Source organism: Crinia signifera, chromosome 3 (assembly GCF_055691185.1).
Source record: "Crinia signifera chromosome 3, ASM5569118v1, whole genome shotgun sequence".
NCBI classification, from domain to species: Eukaryota; Metazoa; Chordata; class Amphibia; order Anura; family Myobatrachidae; genus Crinia; species Crinia signifera.
The window spans coordinates 340,689,894-340,708,782 of NC_139219.1; the positions used below are offsets into that span (position 1 = coordinate 340,689,894).

The following is an 18,889-nucleotide window of genomic DNA, read 5'->3' on the forward strand; positions in this document are numbered from 1 at the left end:
TTATGCTACACATAATGCTCCAAATACTCCTGGATATACCCACATTTGAAGGGCTGCTTATTCAGAATGCCCACACCAGTTGCCAAAAGTAGTTGCTCTGCTTATACGTAGTGCTCACACCAGTTGCCAACATTAGTAGCACTGTGTAACCATATGCCCACACCAGTTGCCGACATTAGTAGCGCTGTGTAACCATATGCCCACACCAGTTGCCGACATTAGTAGCACTGTAAGTAAGTAGAATTTATATAGCGCACTTTCTCCAACAGGACTCAAGGGGCTACTGTGTAACCATATGCCCACACCAGTTGCCAACATTAGTAGCACTGTGTAACCATATGCCCACACCAGTTGCCAACAGCAGTAGCACTGCCTATACATGTGCCCCCACCAGTTGCCGACATCACTAGCTCTGTCTACACACATGCTCACACCAGTTGCCGACATCACTAGCTCTGTCTACACACATGCTCACACCAGTTGCCGACATTAGTAGCGCTGACTATACACGTGCCCACACCAGTTGCTGACATTAGTAGCGCTAACTATATACGTGCCTACACCAGTTGCCTACATTAGTAGCGCTGACTATACACGTGCCCACAGCAGTTGCTGACATTAGTAGCACTGACTACACATGCCTACATCAGTTGCCGACATTAGTAGCGATGTCTACACACATGCTCACAACAGTTGCCGACATTAGTAGCGCTGACTATACATGTGCCAACACCAGTTGCCGACATTATTAGCGCTGACTATACACGTGCCCACACCAGTTGCTGACATTAGTAGCGCTGACTATACACATGTCCACACCAGTTGCTGACACAGGTAGCTATATGTGTCCTAGTGGCACAGGAGGTACTGCAGGTAACACACCTGTGATAGGTAGTACACAGGTAGCTATATGTGTCCTAGTGGGTACGGGAGGTACTGCAGGTAACACACCTGTGATAGGTATTACACAGGTAGCTATATGTGTCCTAGTGGGTACAGGAGGTTCTGCAGGTAACACACCTGTGATATGTATTACACAGGTAGCTATATGTGTCCTAGTGGGTACGGGAGGTACTGCAGGTAACACACCTGTGATATGTATTACACAGGTAGCTATATGTGTCCTAGTGGGTACAGGAGGTACTGCAGGTAACACACCTGTGATAGGTATTACACAGGTAGCTATATGTGTCCTAGTGGGCACGGGAGGTACTGCAGGTAACACACCTGTGATAGGTATTACACAGGTAGCTATATGTGTCCTAGTGGGTACGGGAGGTACTGCAGGTAACACACCTGTGATAGGTATTACACAGGTAGCTATATGTGTCCTAGTGGCACAGGAGGTACTGCAGGTAACACACCTGTGATAGGTAGTACACAGGTAGCTATATGTGTCCTAGTGGGTACGGGAGGTACTGCAGGTAACACACCTGTGATAGGTATTACACAGGTAGCTATATGTGTCCTAGTGGGTACAGGAGGTTCTGCAGGTAACACACCTGTGATATGTATTACACAGGTAGCTATATGTGTCCTAGTGGGTACGGGAGGTACTGCAGGTAACACACCTGTGATATGTATTACACAGGTAGCTATATGTGTCCTAGTGGGTACAGGAGGTACTGCAGGTAACACACCTGTGATAGGTATTACACAGGTAGCTATATGTGTCCTAGTGGGCACGGGAGGTACTGCAGGTAACACACCTGTGATAGGTATTACACAGGTAGCTATATGTGTCCTAGTGGGTACGGGAGGTACTGCAGGTAACACACCTGTGATAGGTATTACACAGGTAGCTATATGTGTCCTAGTGGGCACAGGAGGTACTGCAGGTAACACACCTGTGATAGGTATTACACAGGTAGCTATATGTTGTCACAAACCCACCGATAGGTCAATCTGAGCAGCTCCGGCCATGACTGAGGTTCACTTTGGACACACGGGTCCCCTATATAAGGTATCGAGCCACCAATGCAAGTTTGAAGAACGCTTGCATATGTCCGGATTCCCAATACAATATATAAAAAGGTTGTAGCATAAACCGCTCTCTAGCATAAATGCTAAAAACACAAAATTCAGAACTGGAATTATTTATTCCAAGAAATACTTCAAAGCTTTTAGTTATAAAAATGGATACAAAGAGGATTACAAAGATTTTAAAAGTACACACAGAAGAAATACAACTCAAACAAAATAAAAAGGGATGAAAATGACAGAACTGTATCTTACACACAAGTACTGATTCTACAGTGGTGGATTTCACATGAAACATCGGGTCGCTTCCAGCCAGCGTGCTGATCTCCCAAGAAGTACCACAGGCTATAGGGAGAAGCGTGCAATTATACGTGCAGATTCCCTCATTCTTTGGGATTTTGACCATTTCCCTGCTGGACACTAATGAATCTCCTACCAAGTGTCTTGTACCAGCTCAGTACACATTGGAATGCAACAGACAGGATGCCAAGTCTGATAAGAGATCTGTACTGGAGGGGGGAGGAGCAGCATTGGCCTCTCTCTGGACCATGTTTATCTATCCCCCAATCTGGTTTAGGAGGGGTCTCAGATCTTATCTGAATCTGAACTTCAGAGAACTCTACAGATGGTCACTCTGAGGGAATACAGAACCAATCTCAGTCTCCCTGGGTCACCAACAGTTCACAAGTACTGAAGAAATACATTGATAGCACAAATAATAATAACAGGAGACATGATTTATTAGATCCATCACATGATCAGATCGTGACACCTCCCCCTTCAAAATGGCCCACAAGGGTGGTGACTCACATCACTGTCTCATCAGTGCGCTATTCACTACATCGCCTGGATGGGTAGCCGTGTTCTCCCTGCTGAGACAGACCGCCACAGTTCCCAGGTTAGGATAAGAACTACAGGTGTGACCCATGAACTCCAGGACTCATGTACTACCTCTAGGCTCTGCATCTCTCCCACCTGGTTACCTGTACTACCCCCGTGTGCCACTGCATGCTGGCCGTCTCAGGGGTGTTACGTGACCTGTATATTCCAGGTGGGTACCTAGGTGCATTTTCCCCGGCCTCCCTGCGTACAGGTGCGGGATGTCTGACTGCTGACACTTCCCTATACTTGGCCTCAGCCGCTGCTAGGGTTGGCAAGGGGTCTGGTTCCTGCTCCTCTCCCAGGAGAGGTCAAACTACAAGCACACAGGTGTCCCTGCCCCAATAGTGATATAGTGGGAGCTGTGTCCCCTGGCTGGCAATGACACAGCCCACCTCAGCTGTGCGTCGGACTCATGGGCACGGATTCTCCCCTGCAGCTGGCAGTTTGGCTTGACTCACTGAGATCAGTACCAGCCCCTTCTGCCACACCCCATATGGGCATTCCCCTGTGGTGTAGGCATTCCAGAACCTCCGCTTGGCTTCGGCAGCCTTAAGGTGACTTTGGGCCAAGGCTAGCGGAGATTGTAAAGTTCCTCGGAACAACATAAGGGGCGAGATTCTCTAAACTAAAAATGCAGTAAAAACCCATTTTCTGGGTTTTATTTTACCTTGTGTGAGGAGATTCGCTCTGTGTGTGTGAATTGTAAAGGGGGGCATGTTCCTGCCAGGGGGAATACCAGCAGGTCCTTGTCCCCTGTCTTGGATACATCACAGCTCAGTCCTTCAGAAGTTACAGGAGCTGAGATTAACCTCTGGGTGGGGAACCAGTTGCTTTTACTGCATCAGTAACTGGCTTGTCATCCCCTGGGTCCTGCCCGTCCTCAATCTTACACACAGCAGCTGCCCCTCCAGATCTACCCTGGCAGCACCCCTAACTGGCATGTCAGCAATGTCTACGGGACCCACTGGGTCATTCCTTATGCCAGTTACAACTCTTCCCACAGTGGTACACAACAAAACCTTTTCAATGTCTACACCTTGATCTGAGCCTGTGGTCAGCAGTGCATTTATCACATCAGCCACCTTCTCACATGTAGATTCTCCCGGAGGGAATCCCAGCTGGCTCAGCAGTCCGCCAGGATCCTCATTCTTAGGGACCTCTGAGGCTTTGGGCTGGCAATTAAACAGCCCATGTTCTACACAAATCCTGTCTGAGCTTTTCACTTCTACAGGGTAGAGGGGGATCTTTTGCTAGTGAGTCCCCTTCCACACAGGCAGAGCTTTCCTGGGCTGTGAGGACAGAGGGTGCCTCCACATTTCTACAACCTCTGACAAGGATACATTTACCACATCCCCTGACAATGATACATGTACCACATCCCCTGACAAGGATACATGTACCACAACCCCTGACAATGATACATTTACCACATCCCCTGACAAGGATACATGTTACCACATCCCCTGACAATGATACATTTACCACAACCCCTGACAAGGATACATTTACCACATCCCCTGACAATGATACATTTACCACATCCCCTGACAATGATACATTTACCACAACCCCTGACAAGGATACATTTTACCACATCCCCTGACAAGGATACATTTACCACATCCCCTGACAATGATACATTTCACCACATCCCCTGACAATGATACATTTACCACAACCCCTGACAAGGATACATTTACCACAACCTCTGACAATGATACATTTACCACATCCCCTGACAAGGATACATTTACCACATCCCCTGACAAGGATACATTTACCACATCCCCTGACAATGATACATTTTACCGCAACCCCTGACAAGGATACATTTTACCGCATCCCCTGGCAAGGATACATTTTACCGCAACCCCTGACAAGGATACATTTCACCACATCCCCTGGCAAGGATACATTTTACCACATCCCCTGGCAAGGATACATTTTACCACATCCCCTGACAAGGATACATTTTACCACATCCGCTGACAAGGATACATTTCACCACATCCCCTGACAAGGATACATTTCACCACATCCCCTGACAAGGATACATTTCACCACATCCCCTGACAAGGATACATTTCACCACATCCCCTGACAAGGATACATTTCACCACATCCCCTGACAAGGATACATTTTACCACATCCCCTGACAAGGATACATTTCACCACATCCCCTGACAATGATACATTTACCACATCCCCTGACAATGATACATTTACCACAACCCCTGACAAGGATACATTTCACCACATCCCCTGGCAAGGATACATTTTACCACATCCCCTGACAATGATACATTTACCACAACCCCTGACAAGGATACATTTCACCACATCCCCTGGCAAGGATACATTTTACCACATCCCCTGACAAGGATACATTTTACCACATCCCCTGGCAAGGATACATTTTACCACATCCCCTGACAAGGATACATTTCACCACATCCCCTGACAAGGATACATTTCACCACATCCCCTGACAAGGATACATTTCACCACATCCCCTGACAAGGATACATTTCACCACATCCCCTGACAAGGATACATTTCACCACATCCCCTGGCAAGGATACATTTCACCACATCCCCTGACAATGATACATTTTACCACATCCCCTGACAAGGATACATTTCACCACATCCCCTGGCAAGGATACATTTTACCACAACCCCTGACAAGGATACATTTTACCACATCCCCTGGCAAGGATACATTTTACCACATCCCCTGGCAAGGATACATTTTACCACAACCCCTGGCAAGGATACATTTGACCACATCCCCTGGCAAGGATACATTTGACCACATCCCCTGGCAAGGATACATTTGACCACATCCCCTGACAAGGATACATTTGACCACATCCCCTGACAAGGATACATTTGACCACATCCCCTGACAAGGATACATTTCACCACATCCCCTGACAAGGATACATTTCACCACATCCCCTGACAAGGATACATTTTACCACATCCCCTGACAAGGATACATTTCACCACATCCCCTGACAATGATACATTTACCACATCCCCTGACAATGATACATTTACCACAACCCCTGACAAGGATACATTTACCACAACCCCTGACAAGGATACATTTCACCACATCCCCTGGCAAGGATACATTTTACCACATCCCCTGACAATGATACATTTACCACAACCCCTGACAAGGATACATTTCACCACATCCCCTGGCAAGGATACATTTTACCACATCCCCTGGCAAGGATACATTTTACCACATCCCCTGGCAAGGATACATTTTACCACATCCCCTGACAAGGATACATTTTACCACATCCCCTGACAAGGATACATTTCACCACATCCCCTGACAAGGATACATTTCACCACATCCCCTGACAAGGATACATTTCACCACATCCCCTGACAAGGATACATTTTACCACATCCCCTGACAAGGATACATTTTACCACATCCCCTGACAAGGATACATTTTACCACATCCCCTGACAAGGATACATTTCACCACATCCCCTGACAAGGATACATTTACCACATCCCCTGACAAGGATACATTTACCACATCCCCTGACAAGGATACATTTGACCACATCCCCTGACAAGGATACATTTGACCACATCCCCTGACAAGGATACATTTGACCACATCCCCTGACAAGGATACATTTCACCACATCCCCTGACAAGGATACATTTTACCACATCCCCTGACAAGGATACATTTTACCACATCTCCTGACAAGGATACATTTCACCACATCCCCTGACAAGGATACATTTACCACATCCCCTGACAAGGATACATTTGACCACATCCCCTGACAAGGATACATTTGACCACATCCCCTGACAAGGATACATTTGACCACATCCCCTGACAAGGATACATTTGACCACATCCCCTGACAAGGATACATTTGACCACATCCCCTGACAAGGATACATTTGACCACATCCCCTGACAAGGATACATTTGACCACATCCCCTGACAAGGATACATTTGACCACATCCCCTGACAAGGATACATTTGACCACATCCCCTGACAAGGATACATTTGACCACATCCCCTGACAAGGATACATTTGACCACATCCCCTGACAAGGATACATTTGACCACATCCCCTGACAAGGATACATTTGACCACATCCCCTGACAAGGATACATTTGACCACATTATCTGACAATGATACAGCACACACTTCTACCTTGGTACATGCCTTCTGACCCACTTCCGCCCTGTGAAATTGCAAAGGGTTAGGTTCTGGTGCACACAAGTCTGTAACACTCTCACATACATGTGCATTAGTGTTGTGCAGCTCAGCAGGGGTCACCTGAGGAACAGAAGCATCCTTAGCTAATACCACTGTGTCATTACCACCATCACTCTCATATCACATACATGTGCATTAGTGTTGTGCAGCTCAGCAGGGGTCACCTGAGGAACAGAAGCATCCTTAGCTAATACCACTGTGTCATTACCACCATCACTCTCATATCACATACATGTGCATTAGTGTTGTGCGGCTCAGCAGGGGTCACCTGAGGAACAGAAGCATCCTTAGCTAATACCACTGTGTCATTACCACCATCACTCTCATATCACATACATGTGCATCAGTGTTGTGCGGCTCAGCAGGGGTCACCTGAGGAACAGAAGCATCCTTAGCTAATACCACTGTGTCATTACCACCATCACTCTCATATCACATACATGTGCATTAGTGTTGTGCGGCTCAGCAGGGGTCACCTGAGGAACAGAAGCATCCTTAGCTAATACCACTGTGTCATTACCACCATCACTCTCATATCACATACATGTGCATTAGTGTTGTGCGGCTCAGCAGGGGTCACCTGAGGAACAGAAGCATCCTTAGCTAATACCACTGTATCATTACCACCATCATTCTCATATCACATACATGTGCATTAGTGTTGTGCGGCTCAGCAGGGGTCACCTGAGGAACAGAAGCATCCTTAGCTAATACCACTGTGTCATTACCACCATCACTCTCATATCACATACATGTGCATTAGTGTTGTGCAGGTCAGCAGGGGTCACCTGAGGAACAGAAGCATCCTTAGCTAATACCACTGTGTCATTACCACCATCACTCTCATATCACATACATGTGCATCAGTGTTGTGCGGCTCAGCAGGGGTCACCTGAGGAACAGAAGCATCCTTAGCTAATACCACTGTGTCATTACCACCATCATTCTCATATCACATACATGTGCATCAGTGTTGTGCGGCTCAGCAGGGGTCACCTGAGGAACAGAAGCATCCTTAGCTAATACCACTGTGTCATTACCACCATCATTCTCATATCACATACATGTGCATTAGTGTTGTGCGGCTCAGCAGGGGTCACCTGAGGAACAGAAGCATCCTTAGCTAATACCACTGTATCATTACCACCATCACTCTCATATCACATACATGTGCATTAGTGTTGTGCGGCTCAGCAGGGGTCACCTGAGGAACAGAAGCATCCTTAGCTAACACCACTGTGTCATTACCACCATCACTCTCATATCACATACATGTGCATCAGTGTTGTGCAGCTCAGCAGGGGTCACCTGAGGAACAGAAGCATCCTTAGCTAATACCACTGTATCATTACCACCATCACTCTCATATCACATACATGTGCATTAGTGTTGTGCAGCTCAGCAGGGGTCACCTGAGGAACAGAAGCATCCTTAGCTAATACCACTGTATCATTACCACCATCACTCTCATATCACATACATGTGCATTAGTGTTGTGCGGCTCAGCAGGGGTCACCTGAGGAACAGAAGCATCCTTAGCTAACACCACTGTGTCATTACCACCTCACTCTCATATCACATACATGTGCATTAGTGTTGTGCGGCTCAGCAGGGGTCACCTGAGGAACAGAAGCATCCTTAGCTAATACCACTGTGTCATTACCACCATCACTCTCATATCACATACATGTGCATTAGTGTTGTGCAGGTCAGCAGGGGTCACCTGAGGAACAGAAGCATCCTTAGCTAATACCACTGTATCATTACCACCATCACTCTCATATCACATACATGTGCATCAGTGTTGTGCAGGTCAGCAGGGGTCACCTGAGGAACAGAAGCATCCTTAGCTAATACCACTGTATCATTACCACCATCACTCTCATATCACATACATGTGCATCAGTGTTGTGCGGCTCAGCAGGGGTCACCTGAGGAACAGAAGCATCCTTAGCTAATACCACTGTATCATTACCACCTCACTCTCATATCACATACATGTGCATTAGTGTTGTGCGGCTCAGCAGGGGTCACCTGAGGAACAGAAGCATCCTTAGCTAATACCACTGTGTCATTACCACCATCACTCTCATATCACATACATGTGCATTAGTGTTGTGCGGCTCAGCAGGGGTCACCTGAGGAACAGAAGCATCCTTAGCTAATACCACTGTATCATTACCACCATCACTCTCATATCACATACATGTGCATTAGTGTTGTGCGGCTCAGCAGGGGTCACCTGAGGAACAGAAGCATCCTTAGCTAACACCACTGTATCATTACCACCTCACTCTCATATCACATACATGTGCATTAGTGTTGTGCGGGTCAGCAGGGGTCACCTGAGGAACAGAAGCATCCTTAGCGAACACCACTGTATCATTACCACATCACTCTCATATCACATACATGTGCATTAGTGTTGTGCGGCTCAGCAGGGGTCACCTGAGGAACAGAAGCATCCTTAGCTAATACCACTGTATCATTACCACCATCATTCTCATATCACATACATGTGCATTAGTGTTGTGCGGCTCAGCAGGGGTCACCTGAGGAACAGAAGCATCCTTAGCTAATACCACTGTATCATTACCACCATCATTCTCACTTTCAAATCACATACATTTGTACTGATGATGGGTTGGTCAGCAGGGATCACCTGGAGAAAACTGGATTAGGAAATAGCATTGCAGTATTAATGACATCATTATCAATTCGATATGCAGCATGCCTCCTCCCCAAATCAGTCCCCCGCAGTACTGTATTAGGTACACTGTCCATGATTCGGACATCCCTGGGGCCTCTTCCACCACCCCAGTCCAGATATCCATGAGCCCTGTGCACCTCGGGGTGTACCCCACCCCCACATCTCACAGCCACAGTCTGAGGAATAAAGTTCTCGGGACTCCCTAGTGCTAAATGCACAAGAGTCACATCCGCACCACAGTCTGCTAACTCAGTAGCCACGGCAGATAAAGTCTCAGGTAAAGGTTCGCCATCATGATGCCCTGTATCATCCTCCACTGGTTCACCAACAGTGATCAGGCCTCTGAGCCTCCCAAGCACCAACTTGTACTCACGCTCGGCCTGACGCTCTGCAGGCTCAGCCTCTCGTACGGCCTCGCGCTCTTCAGCTTTTCTTATGGCTTGGCACTAGTACTGCTGCTACTACTACTACTACTACTACTACTACTACTATAGATCGATCTGTCACCAGTGTAGTGCGGGGCTATAGATAGATCTGTCACCAGAGTAGTGCGGGGCTATAGATAGATCTGTCACCAGTGTGGTGCGGGGCTATAGATAGATCTGTCACCAGTGTGGTGCGGGGCTATAGCTAGATCTGTCACCAGTGTGGTGCGGGCTATAAATCTGTCACCAGTGTAGTGTGGGGCTATAGCTAGATCTGTCACCAGTGTAGTGTGGGGCTATAGCTAGATCTGTCACCAGTGTAGTGTGGGGCTATAGCTAGATCTGTCACCAGTGTAGTGCGGGGCTATAGATAAATCTGTCACCAGTGTAGTGCGGGGCTATAGCTAGATCTGTCACCAGTGTAGTGCGGGGCTATAGCTAGATCTGTCACCAGTGTAGTGCGGGGCTATAGATAAATCTGTCACCAGTGTAGTGCGGGGCTATAGCTAGATCTGTCACCAGTGTAGTGCGGGGCTATAGATAGATCTGTCACCAGTGTAGTGCGGGGCTATAGATAAATCTGTCACCAGTGTAGTGCGGGGCTATAGCTAGGTCTGTCACCAGTGTAGTGCGGGACTATAGCTAGATCTGTCACCAGTGTAGTGCGGGGCTAGATCTGTCACCAGTGTAGTGCAGGGCTATAGATAGATCTGTCACCAGTGTAGTGCAGGGCTATAGATAGATCTGTCACCAGTGTAGTGCGGGACTATAGCTAGATCTGTCACCAGTGTAGCGCGGGGCTAGATCTGTCACCAGTGTAGTGCGGGCAATAGATAGATCTGTCACCAGAGTAGTGAGGGGCTATAGATAGATCTGTCACCAGAGTAGTGAGGGGCTATAGATAGATCTGTCACCAGTGTAGTGTGGGGCTATAGCTAGATCTGTCACCAGTGTAGTGCGGGGCTAGATCTGTCACCAGTGTAGTGCAGGGCTATAGATAGATCTGTCACCAGTGTAGTGCGGGCTATAGCTAGATCTGTCACCAGTGTAGTGCGGGGCTAGATCTGTCACCAGTGTAGTGCGGGCTATAGCTAGATCTGTCACCAGTGTAGCGCGGGGCTAGATCTGTCACCAGTGTAGTGCGGGCTATAGATAGATCTGTCACCAGTGTAGTGCGGGCTATAGATAGATCTGTCACCAGAGTAGTGAGGGGCTATAGATAGATCTGTCACCAGAGTAGTGCAGGGCTATAGATAGATCTGTCACCAGTGTAGTGCGGGGCTATAGCTAGATCTGTCACCAGTGTAGTGCGGGGCTAGATCTGTCACCAGTGTAGTGCGGGCTATAGATAGATCTGTCACCAGAGTAGTGAGGGGCTATAGATAGATCTGTCACCAGTGTAGTGCGGGGCTATAGATAAATCTGTCACCAGTGTAGTGCGGGGCTATAGCTAGGTCTGTCACCAGTGTAGTGCGGGGCTAGATCTGTCACCAGTGTAGTGCGGGGCTATAGCTAGATCTGTCACCAGTGTAGTGCAGGGCTATAGATAGATCTGTCACCAGTGTAGCGCGGGCTATAGCTAGATCTGTCACCAGTGTAGTGCGGGGCTATAGCTAGGTCTGTCCTCAGTGTAGTGCGGGGCTATAGCTAGATCTGTCACCAGAGTAGTGCGTACACACTGAGCTAGAGATTCCCAGGAGGTGAAAGCAGACATATAATGCAGTGTATATGCTCATCTATCTGTGTGGAACTATCCGCTCTTATGTCCTTTCCATTTCTCTTTTTTGTATTTTTGTTTTAGGGGAGATAAGAAAGTGATCTGCAACAAGTTCATTCAGTCTGTAAGTTACCTTCTCTTTAATATATATAGTTGTAGTGATGGGTAGTGTGCTGATGCTGCTACAATTACTACCACCACTACTAGTACTGCTACTAATACTACTAGTACTGCTGCTGCTAATAATACTACTACTTCCACTACTAGCACTGCAGCTGCTGCTACTACTAATACTACTAGTACTGCTGCTGCTGCTAATAATACTACTACTTCCACTACTAGCACTGCAGCTGCTACTACTAATACTACTAGTACTGCTGCTACTACTATTACTAGTACTGCTACTAATACTACTAGTACTGCTGCTGCTAATAATAATAATACTACTTCCACTACTAGCACTGCAGCTGCTGCTACTACTAATACTACTAGTACTGCTGCTACTACTATTACTAGTACTGCTACTAACACTACTAGTACTGCTGCTGCTAATAATAATACTACTTCCACTACTAGCACTGCTGCAGCTACTACTAATACTACTACCACTACTAGTACTGCTGCAGCTGCTACTACTAATACTACTAGTCCTGATACGAATACTACTAGTACTGCTGCTACTACTGATACTACTACTACTAGCACTGCAGCTGCTACTACTAATACTACTACTAATACTACTAGCACTGCTGCAGCTACTACTACTTCCACTGCTGCTACTACTAATACTACTACTACTAGTCCTGATACTAATACTACTAGTACTGCTGCTACTTCTACTAATACTACTACTACTAGTCCTGATACGAATACTACTAGTACTGCTGCTGCTGCTGCTACTACTACTAGTAGTCCTGATACAAATACTACTAGTACTTCTGCTACTACTGATACTACTACTAGTACTACTACTGCTGCTGCAGCTGCTACTACTAATACTACTACTAATACTACTAGCACTGCTGCAGCTGCTGCTGCTACTACTAATACTACTACTACTACTACTACTAATCCTGATACGAATACTACTAGTACTGCTGCAGCTACTACTACTACTACGTCCACTACTAGTACTGCTGCTGATACTACTAATACTACTACTACCACTGCTGCTGCTACTACTAATACTACTAGTACTGCTGCTGCTACTACTAATACTACTACTTCCACTACTAGTACTGCTGCTGATACTACTAATACTACTAGTACTGCTGCTGCTGCAGCTACTACTACTACCACTACTAGCACTGCTGCTACTAATAATACTACTAGTACTGCTGCAGCTACTACCACTACTAGTACTGCTGATACTACTACTTCCACTACTAGTACTGCTGCTGCTACTACTGATATGACTACTACTAGTACTACTGCTGCTGCTGCTGCTACTACTACTACTTATACCACTGCTAGTACTGCTGCAGCTACTACTAATACTACTACTTCCACTACTAGTACTGCTGCTGCTACTACTGATACTACTAGTACTACTGCTGCTACTACTTCTACCACTGCTAGTACTGCTGCAGCTACTACTACTACTACTTCTACCACTGCTAGTACTGCTGCAGCTACTACTAATACTACTACTTCCACTACTAGTACTGCTGCTGCTGCTACTACTGATACTACTACTACTACTAGTACTACTGCTGCTACTAATACTACTTCTACCACTGCTACTACTGCTGCAGCTACTACTAATACTACTACTACCACTACTAGTACTGCTGCAGCTACTACTAATACTACTACTACTACCACCACTGCTGCTGCTGCTACTACTGATACTACTACTACTACTACTACTACTAGTAGTAGTACTACTGCTGCTACTAATACTACTTCTACCACTGCTACTACTGCTGCAGCTACTACTAATACTACTACTACCACTACTAGTACTGCTGCAGCTACTACTAATACTACTACTACTACCACCACTGCTAGTACTGCTGCTGCTGCTACTACTGATACTACTACTACTACTACTACTACTACTACTACTACTACTACTAGTAGTACTACTAGTACTACTGCTGCTACTAATACTACTTCTACCACTGCTACTACTGCTGCAGCTACTACTAATACTACTACTACCACTACTAGTACTGCTGCAGCTACTACTAATACTACTACCACTGCTAGTACTGCTGCAGTTACTACTACCACTGCTAGTACAGCTGCAGGTACTACTAATACTACTACTACCACTGCTAGTACTGCTGCAGCTACTACTAATACTACTACTTCCACTACTAGTACTGCTGCTGCTACTACTGATACTACTACTACTACTGCTGCTACTACTGATACTACTAGTACTACTGCTGCTGCTACTAATACTACTTCTACCACTACTAGTACTGCTGCAGCTACTACTAATACTACTACTACCACTGCTAGTACTGCTGCAGTTACTACTAATACTACTACTACCACTACTAGTACTGCTGCAGCTACTACTATTACTACTACTACCACTGCTAGTACTGCTGCAGTTACTACTAATACTACTACTTCTACCACTGCTAGTACAGCTGCAGCTACTACTAATACTACAATTACTACTACCACTGCTAGTACTGCTGCAGCTACTACTACTACTACCACTGCTAGTACTGCTGCAGCTACTACTAATACTACTATTACTACTACCACTGCTAGTACTGCTGCAGCTACTACTACTACTACTACGACTGCTAGTACTGCTGCAGCTACTACTAATACTTCCACTGCTAGTACTGCTGCAGCTACTACTACTACTGCTACAACCACCGCTGCTAGTACTGCTGCAGCTACTACTAATACTACTACCACCACTGCTAGTACTGCTGCAGCTACTACTAATACTACTACTACCACCACTGCTACTACTACCACCACTGCTAGTACTGCTGCAGCTACTACTACTACTAATACTACTACCAGTACTGCTGCAGCTACTACTAATACTACTACTACCACTGCTAGCACTGCTGCAGCTACTGCTACTACTGCTGCAGCTACTACTACTAATACTACTACCACCACCACCACCACTGCTAGTACTGCTGCAGCTACTACTAATACTACTACTACCCCTGCTAGTACTGCTGCAGCTACTACTACTAATACTACTACCACCACTGCTAATACTGCTGCTGCAGCTACTACTACTACTACTACCACTACTAGTACTGCTGCTGCTACTACTGATACTACTACTACCACCACTGCTGCAGCTACTACTACCACTGCTAGTACTGCTGCAGCTACTACTATTATTACCACTACTACGAATACTTTCTCCTTCGGGAGACATCAGGGGCCACAGCATTACAGTGGGTAGTAAGGAGATGGGAGAGCACCAGCACCCTAGAGGTTAAACTTGAACTGCCTCCCAGGCAGCCAGGCTCCTCCCCTCCTCTACCCCGCCTCCAGGCCAGGAAGCTCAGTTTTTTTCGGGTGCTGGCAGGAGCCAGATGCACCTACTAGAGGGGCTGCTATTTAGCAGCCTAACTTGATTTTTATATTTTATTTTTCATTTTTATTTTTACACTGACTTCTGTCAGTGACAGAGCAGCAGCACTGGGGGTCTGCACAGACACCTGCGCTGCTGCTCCATCACCCGGGTCCGGAGCTGCATTGCCACTCGAGGGTGGGGACCTGCAGCGGCCCCCGGGCACTGGGGAGCCACAGCCGCCACCGGACGCTCCCGCTGGGAGCGCGCGCGATTGCGCTTGCTGGGCATTGCGGCTGCAGCAGTTCGGCGGGGGGGACCGCCGACTGCGCTGACAAGCGGACGGCTGGTCCGCCACCCGCTCCCGCTGGACCACCAGGGAAACGGTTTGTGGGCAGCGGCGCCAGGTATGCGGGGCCGCCCGGTAGCGCCGGACCCCTGCCATTTTTACCGGCGCCGCACGTGGACACCTCCCTGGGGGCCATTTGTCAGCAGGGGGAGAAGGCTCCCCCCACATCAGCCTCTCCACCCGGGGACAGTAGGCAGGGAACTGTGTTTATCACACAGAGAGTTCCCGCCACTGAGATCCCTTCCTGCCTGCCTGCAACATGTGAGGAGGGACACGGAGGAGCTCATAGCCACCCGGAGTTCCACTCCTTCACTGCCAGGTCATTTGGGCATGTCCCCCCTGTACCCCTCCTTCAGGACAAGGTACAGAACTGTGCTCTGAGAGGAGCCTTGTGCCATTAATTGCATTGCCCTTGTATGCTGCATTGTTTGTTAACAGTTTAGCTGCCTGTCAGTTTAATCTGTGTTACACTGTACTATATGGCCATGTATTGCTGGTTAGGTCATGCTGACCTAACATGTGTGGAGGGACACTGAGAGCTTATCAAGCCAGTCTGGGGTTCCACTCCTTCACTGCCTGGGCTCCCCTGTAATAATCTCCTCAAAAACAGGAGTCAGGTTACAGAGCAGACAGAGTTCAAACTTTGGTCACAGCAGAGCCAAGTGCAACATTGTATCCTGTGAATTAACACCATCACTGCCTGTCGGAAGCATAAAGGACAGAGCAGATGGTGTAATGGTTAGCATTGCTGCATCACAGTGCAGAGGTCATGGGTTCGATTCCCAACATGACCCAAACTGTGCAGTTATCTGCCTGTCAGATACAAGCTGGCTGTCAGATGCAGACTGCGTTGTCTGTACCATATAGACTGCCAGTATATCCACTGCACCTGTATATATAACTGCACTGTATGTATATTACAAGCTGGCTCAGATGCATACGGCATTGTCTGTACCGTATAGACTGCCGGTCTATATCACTGCAGCTGTCTATTGTATGTATATCACTGCACTGTCTATATCACTGCATTGTATGTATATCACAGGCTGGCTGTGCACTGTGTAACACTATCACTGCCTGTCAGAAATGCGGCCTGAGGCGCAGCGAGCTCGCCCCACACAGGCAGAGAACTGCAATGATTGCTATATGTGCCTAGTAGCTTACTGTGTACTGCGGGCAGCACGGATGGTGTGATGGTTGGCATTGCTTCTTCACAGCACTATGGTCATTTCCCAAATATGACTCTGGCTGTGCGGGGTTTGTGTGTTCCCCCCGTGTTTGAGTGGGTTTACTCTGGGTATTCCGGTTTCCTCCCACAATCCAGAATATGAAACAGAAGTATGAAACTGTGTTAGCCATACATATGGGCTAAATGTCTACGCCACCACATGGTGTACATAGTACCAGCTTACTGTGTATAGCTTGAACACTATCTCTGTTGGTCAGAGAATACTGTGTAGCGATACCATATAGGCTACCCGCCTATTCTATGGCATTGTATTCCTTCTATACTTGTAGTACATTGTCTGACCTGTGCCTTTAGCTGCCGGTTCACAGTGCTATAATACTGCAACGTCTTCCAGGGGCACCAGTCCCAGTGACTGGGGCTCTGGTGCTGATGTCTTGTACATCCTGTAATGCTGGCCTATGCCCGCATTAGACTAGTACAGGACGGCTTATGCACAGGCTGCTACAATGCGTGGGCGATGCCCACAGGTACAGCCTCCTCTCAGGAGACTACTTGGGGTTGCCAGTGCAGATAGTAGACAAGTTCTTATTTGCACCGCCCCCGCAGCCTTGGATTGGCATCATCCCTTGGGTGAGTGCTTATCTGCCTCCGGACAAGGTCCCCAGAAAAGCCGTCCCCAACCTTGGCGGGTGCAGCTCTCCGCACAGTGGAAGCGCTCCGTACCCGCAGCTAGACGCGGATACCCCCGTCATCCACACTCCTCCGTCAGCAACAAAGGAGGACACCTGGGATTAGTATCCTCTAGAGGGGACCGCCGACGACGGTATGGAAGATGGGAGGCCTGTGATAAGGTGAATCCCCCACTTCGTCTTGAAGTGCCGACCTTGGTCTCGGCTCTCAACTAGGTCCTTACCCTTACCTTAAATGACCCCGCTGAGCCGCCTATACCTTTGGGAGTTTCCCTAGGTGTATTCTGGGTTTATTCCGTAAATCAGAGAACTTGACTAAGGTCATTAGTTTAGAGATTTCTAACTGGAAGTTTAGCTTGCCATCGGCAGTTTCCCTTCCTTTTACCCCGTTCCACAGGAGGACATAGTCCCCTGGGAGACTGTCCCTAAAGTGGACGCACTCCTGCCCCAGGCATCTGTTTGGGTGGCTAAGGCCTTAGTTGCGTGAGCAACTTCTCTCACAGCGGACGCTGCATAAGGGGTGCCAGAGAAAACCCTGCTGCCTCTATTGAGCATCACGTGACACTTTACCTGGGGGTGGCGGCTCTGGAAATTACACCACTCACCTCCAGAGGGTCACCTTCAGCCAGAGCTGCACACACAGACCGGTGTCTGCGCTTTTGGAAGGCCCAAACTCAAAGTCCCTTTAAGGGTTCCTTCTTATTTGGGCCAGAGCCAGATATGAGGGCCGGTTTAGATTCTATTCGGCAGAGGATATACCTTCTGGGGGATTGCCATCTGGCTCTACAGTCCAGGATCAGACATCTCTTCTCCCCCTGGTGGGTGTCTGTGCATGCCTGCAGGGGGGCCCTGGGGTTGGTGGTATCGGCCTTCGCATTGGCCGAATAGGCCCAGTTCCATTCCCGCCCTGTACAGGGGAAGATACTCTCCAGGGGGTTGGGACCCTATCACAATATCTGGGCCCAGAAGTTCGCCTGGTCTCCAGCAGGCGCCCCCCCTTTTTCCTGGTGGCGCCGGGATGGGACCTCACTACTGGATTCACTAGTAGACACTCATAGCCACGCATGCTAGACCTCCGTGTTTGGAGGGTGGTCACTTCCCAGAGGTCGTTCCATGGTATCTGGACCACTCTGGTGGCCCAGCTCTTCATCATCGTCCTCAA

General features: G+C 47.8%; 1 protein-coding gene across 1 annotated transcript in view; it reads left to right on the forward strand.

The window, feature by feature from the left end:
* IFT172 (intraflagellar transport 172) overlaps positions 1-18,889 on the forward strand; it is a 207,807-nt gene that overhangs the window by 4,397 nt on the left and 184,521 nt on the right. The window contains 1 exon segment of the mRNA XM_083178982.1: positions 12,080-12,119. Coding sequence (XP_083035108.1) covers positions 12,080-12,119 — 40 coding nt within the window.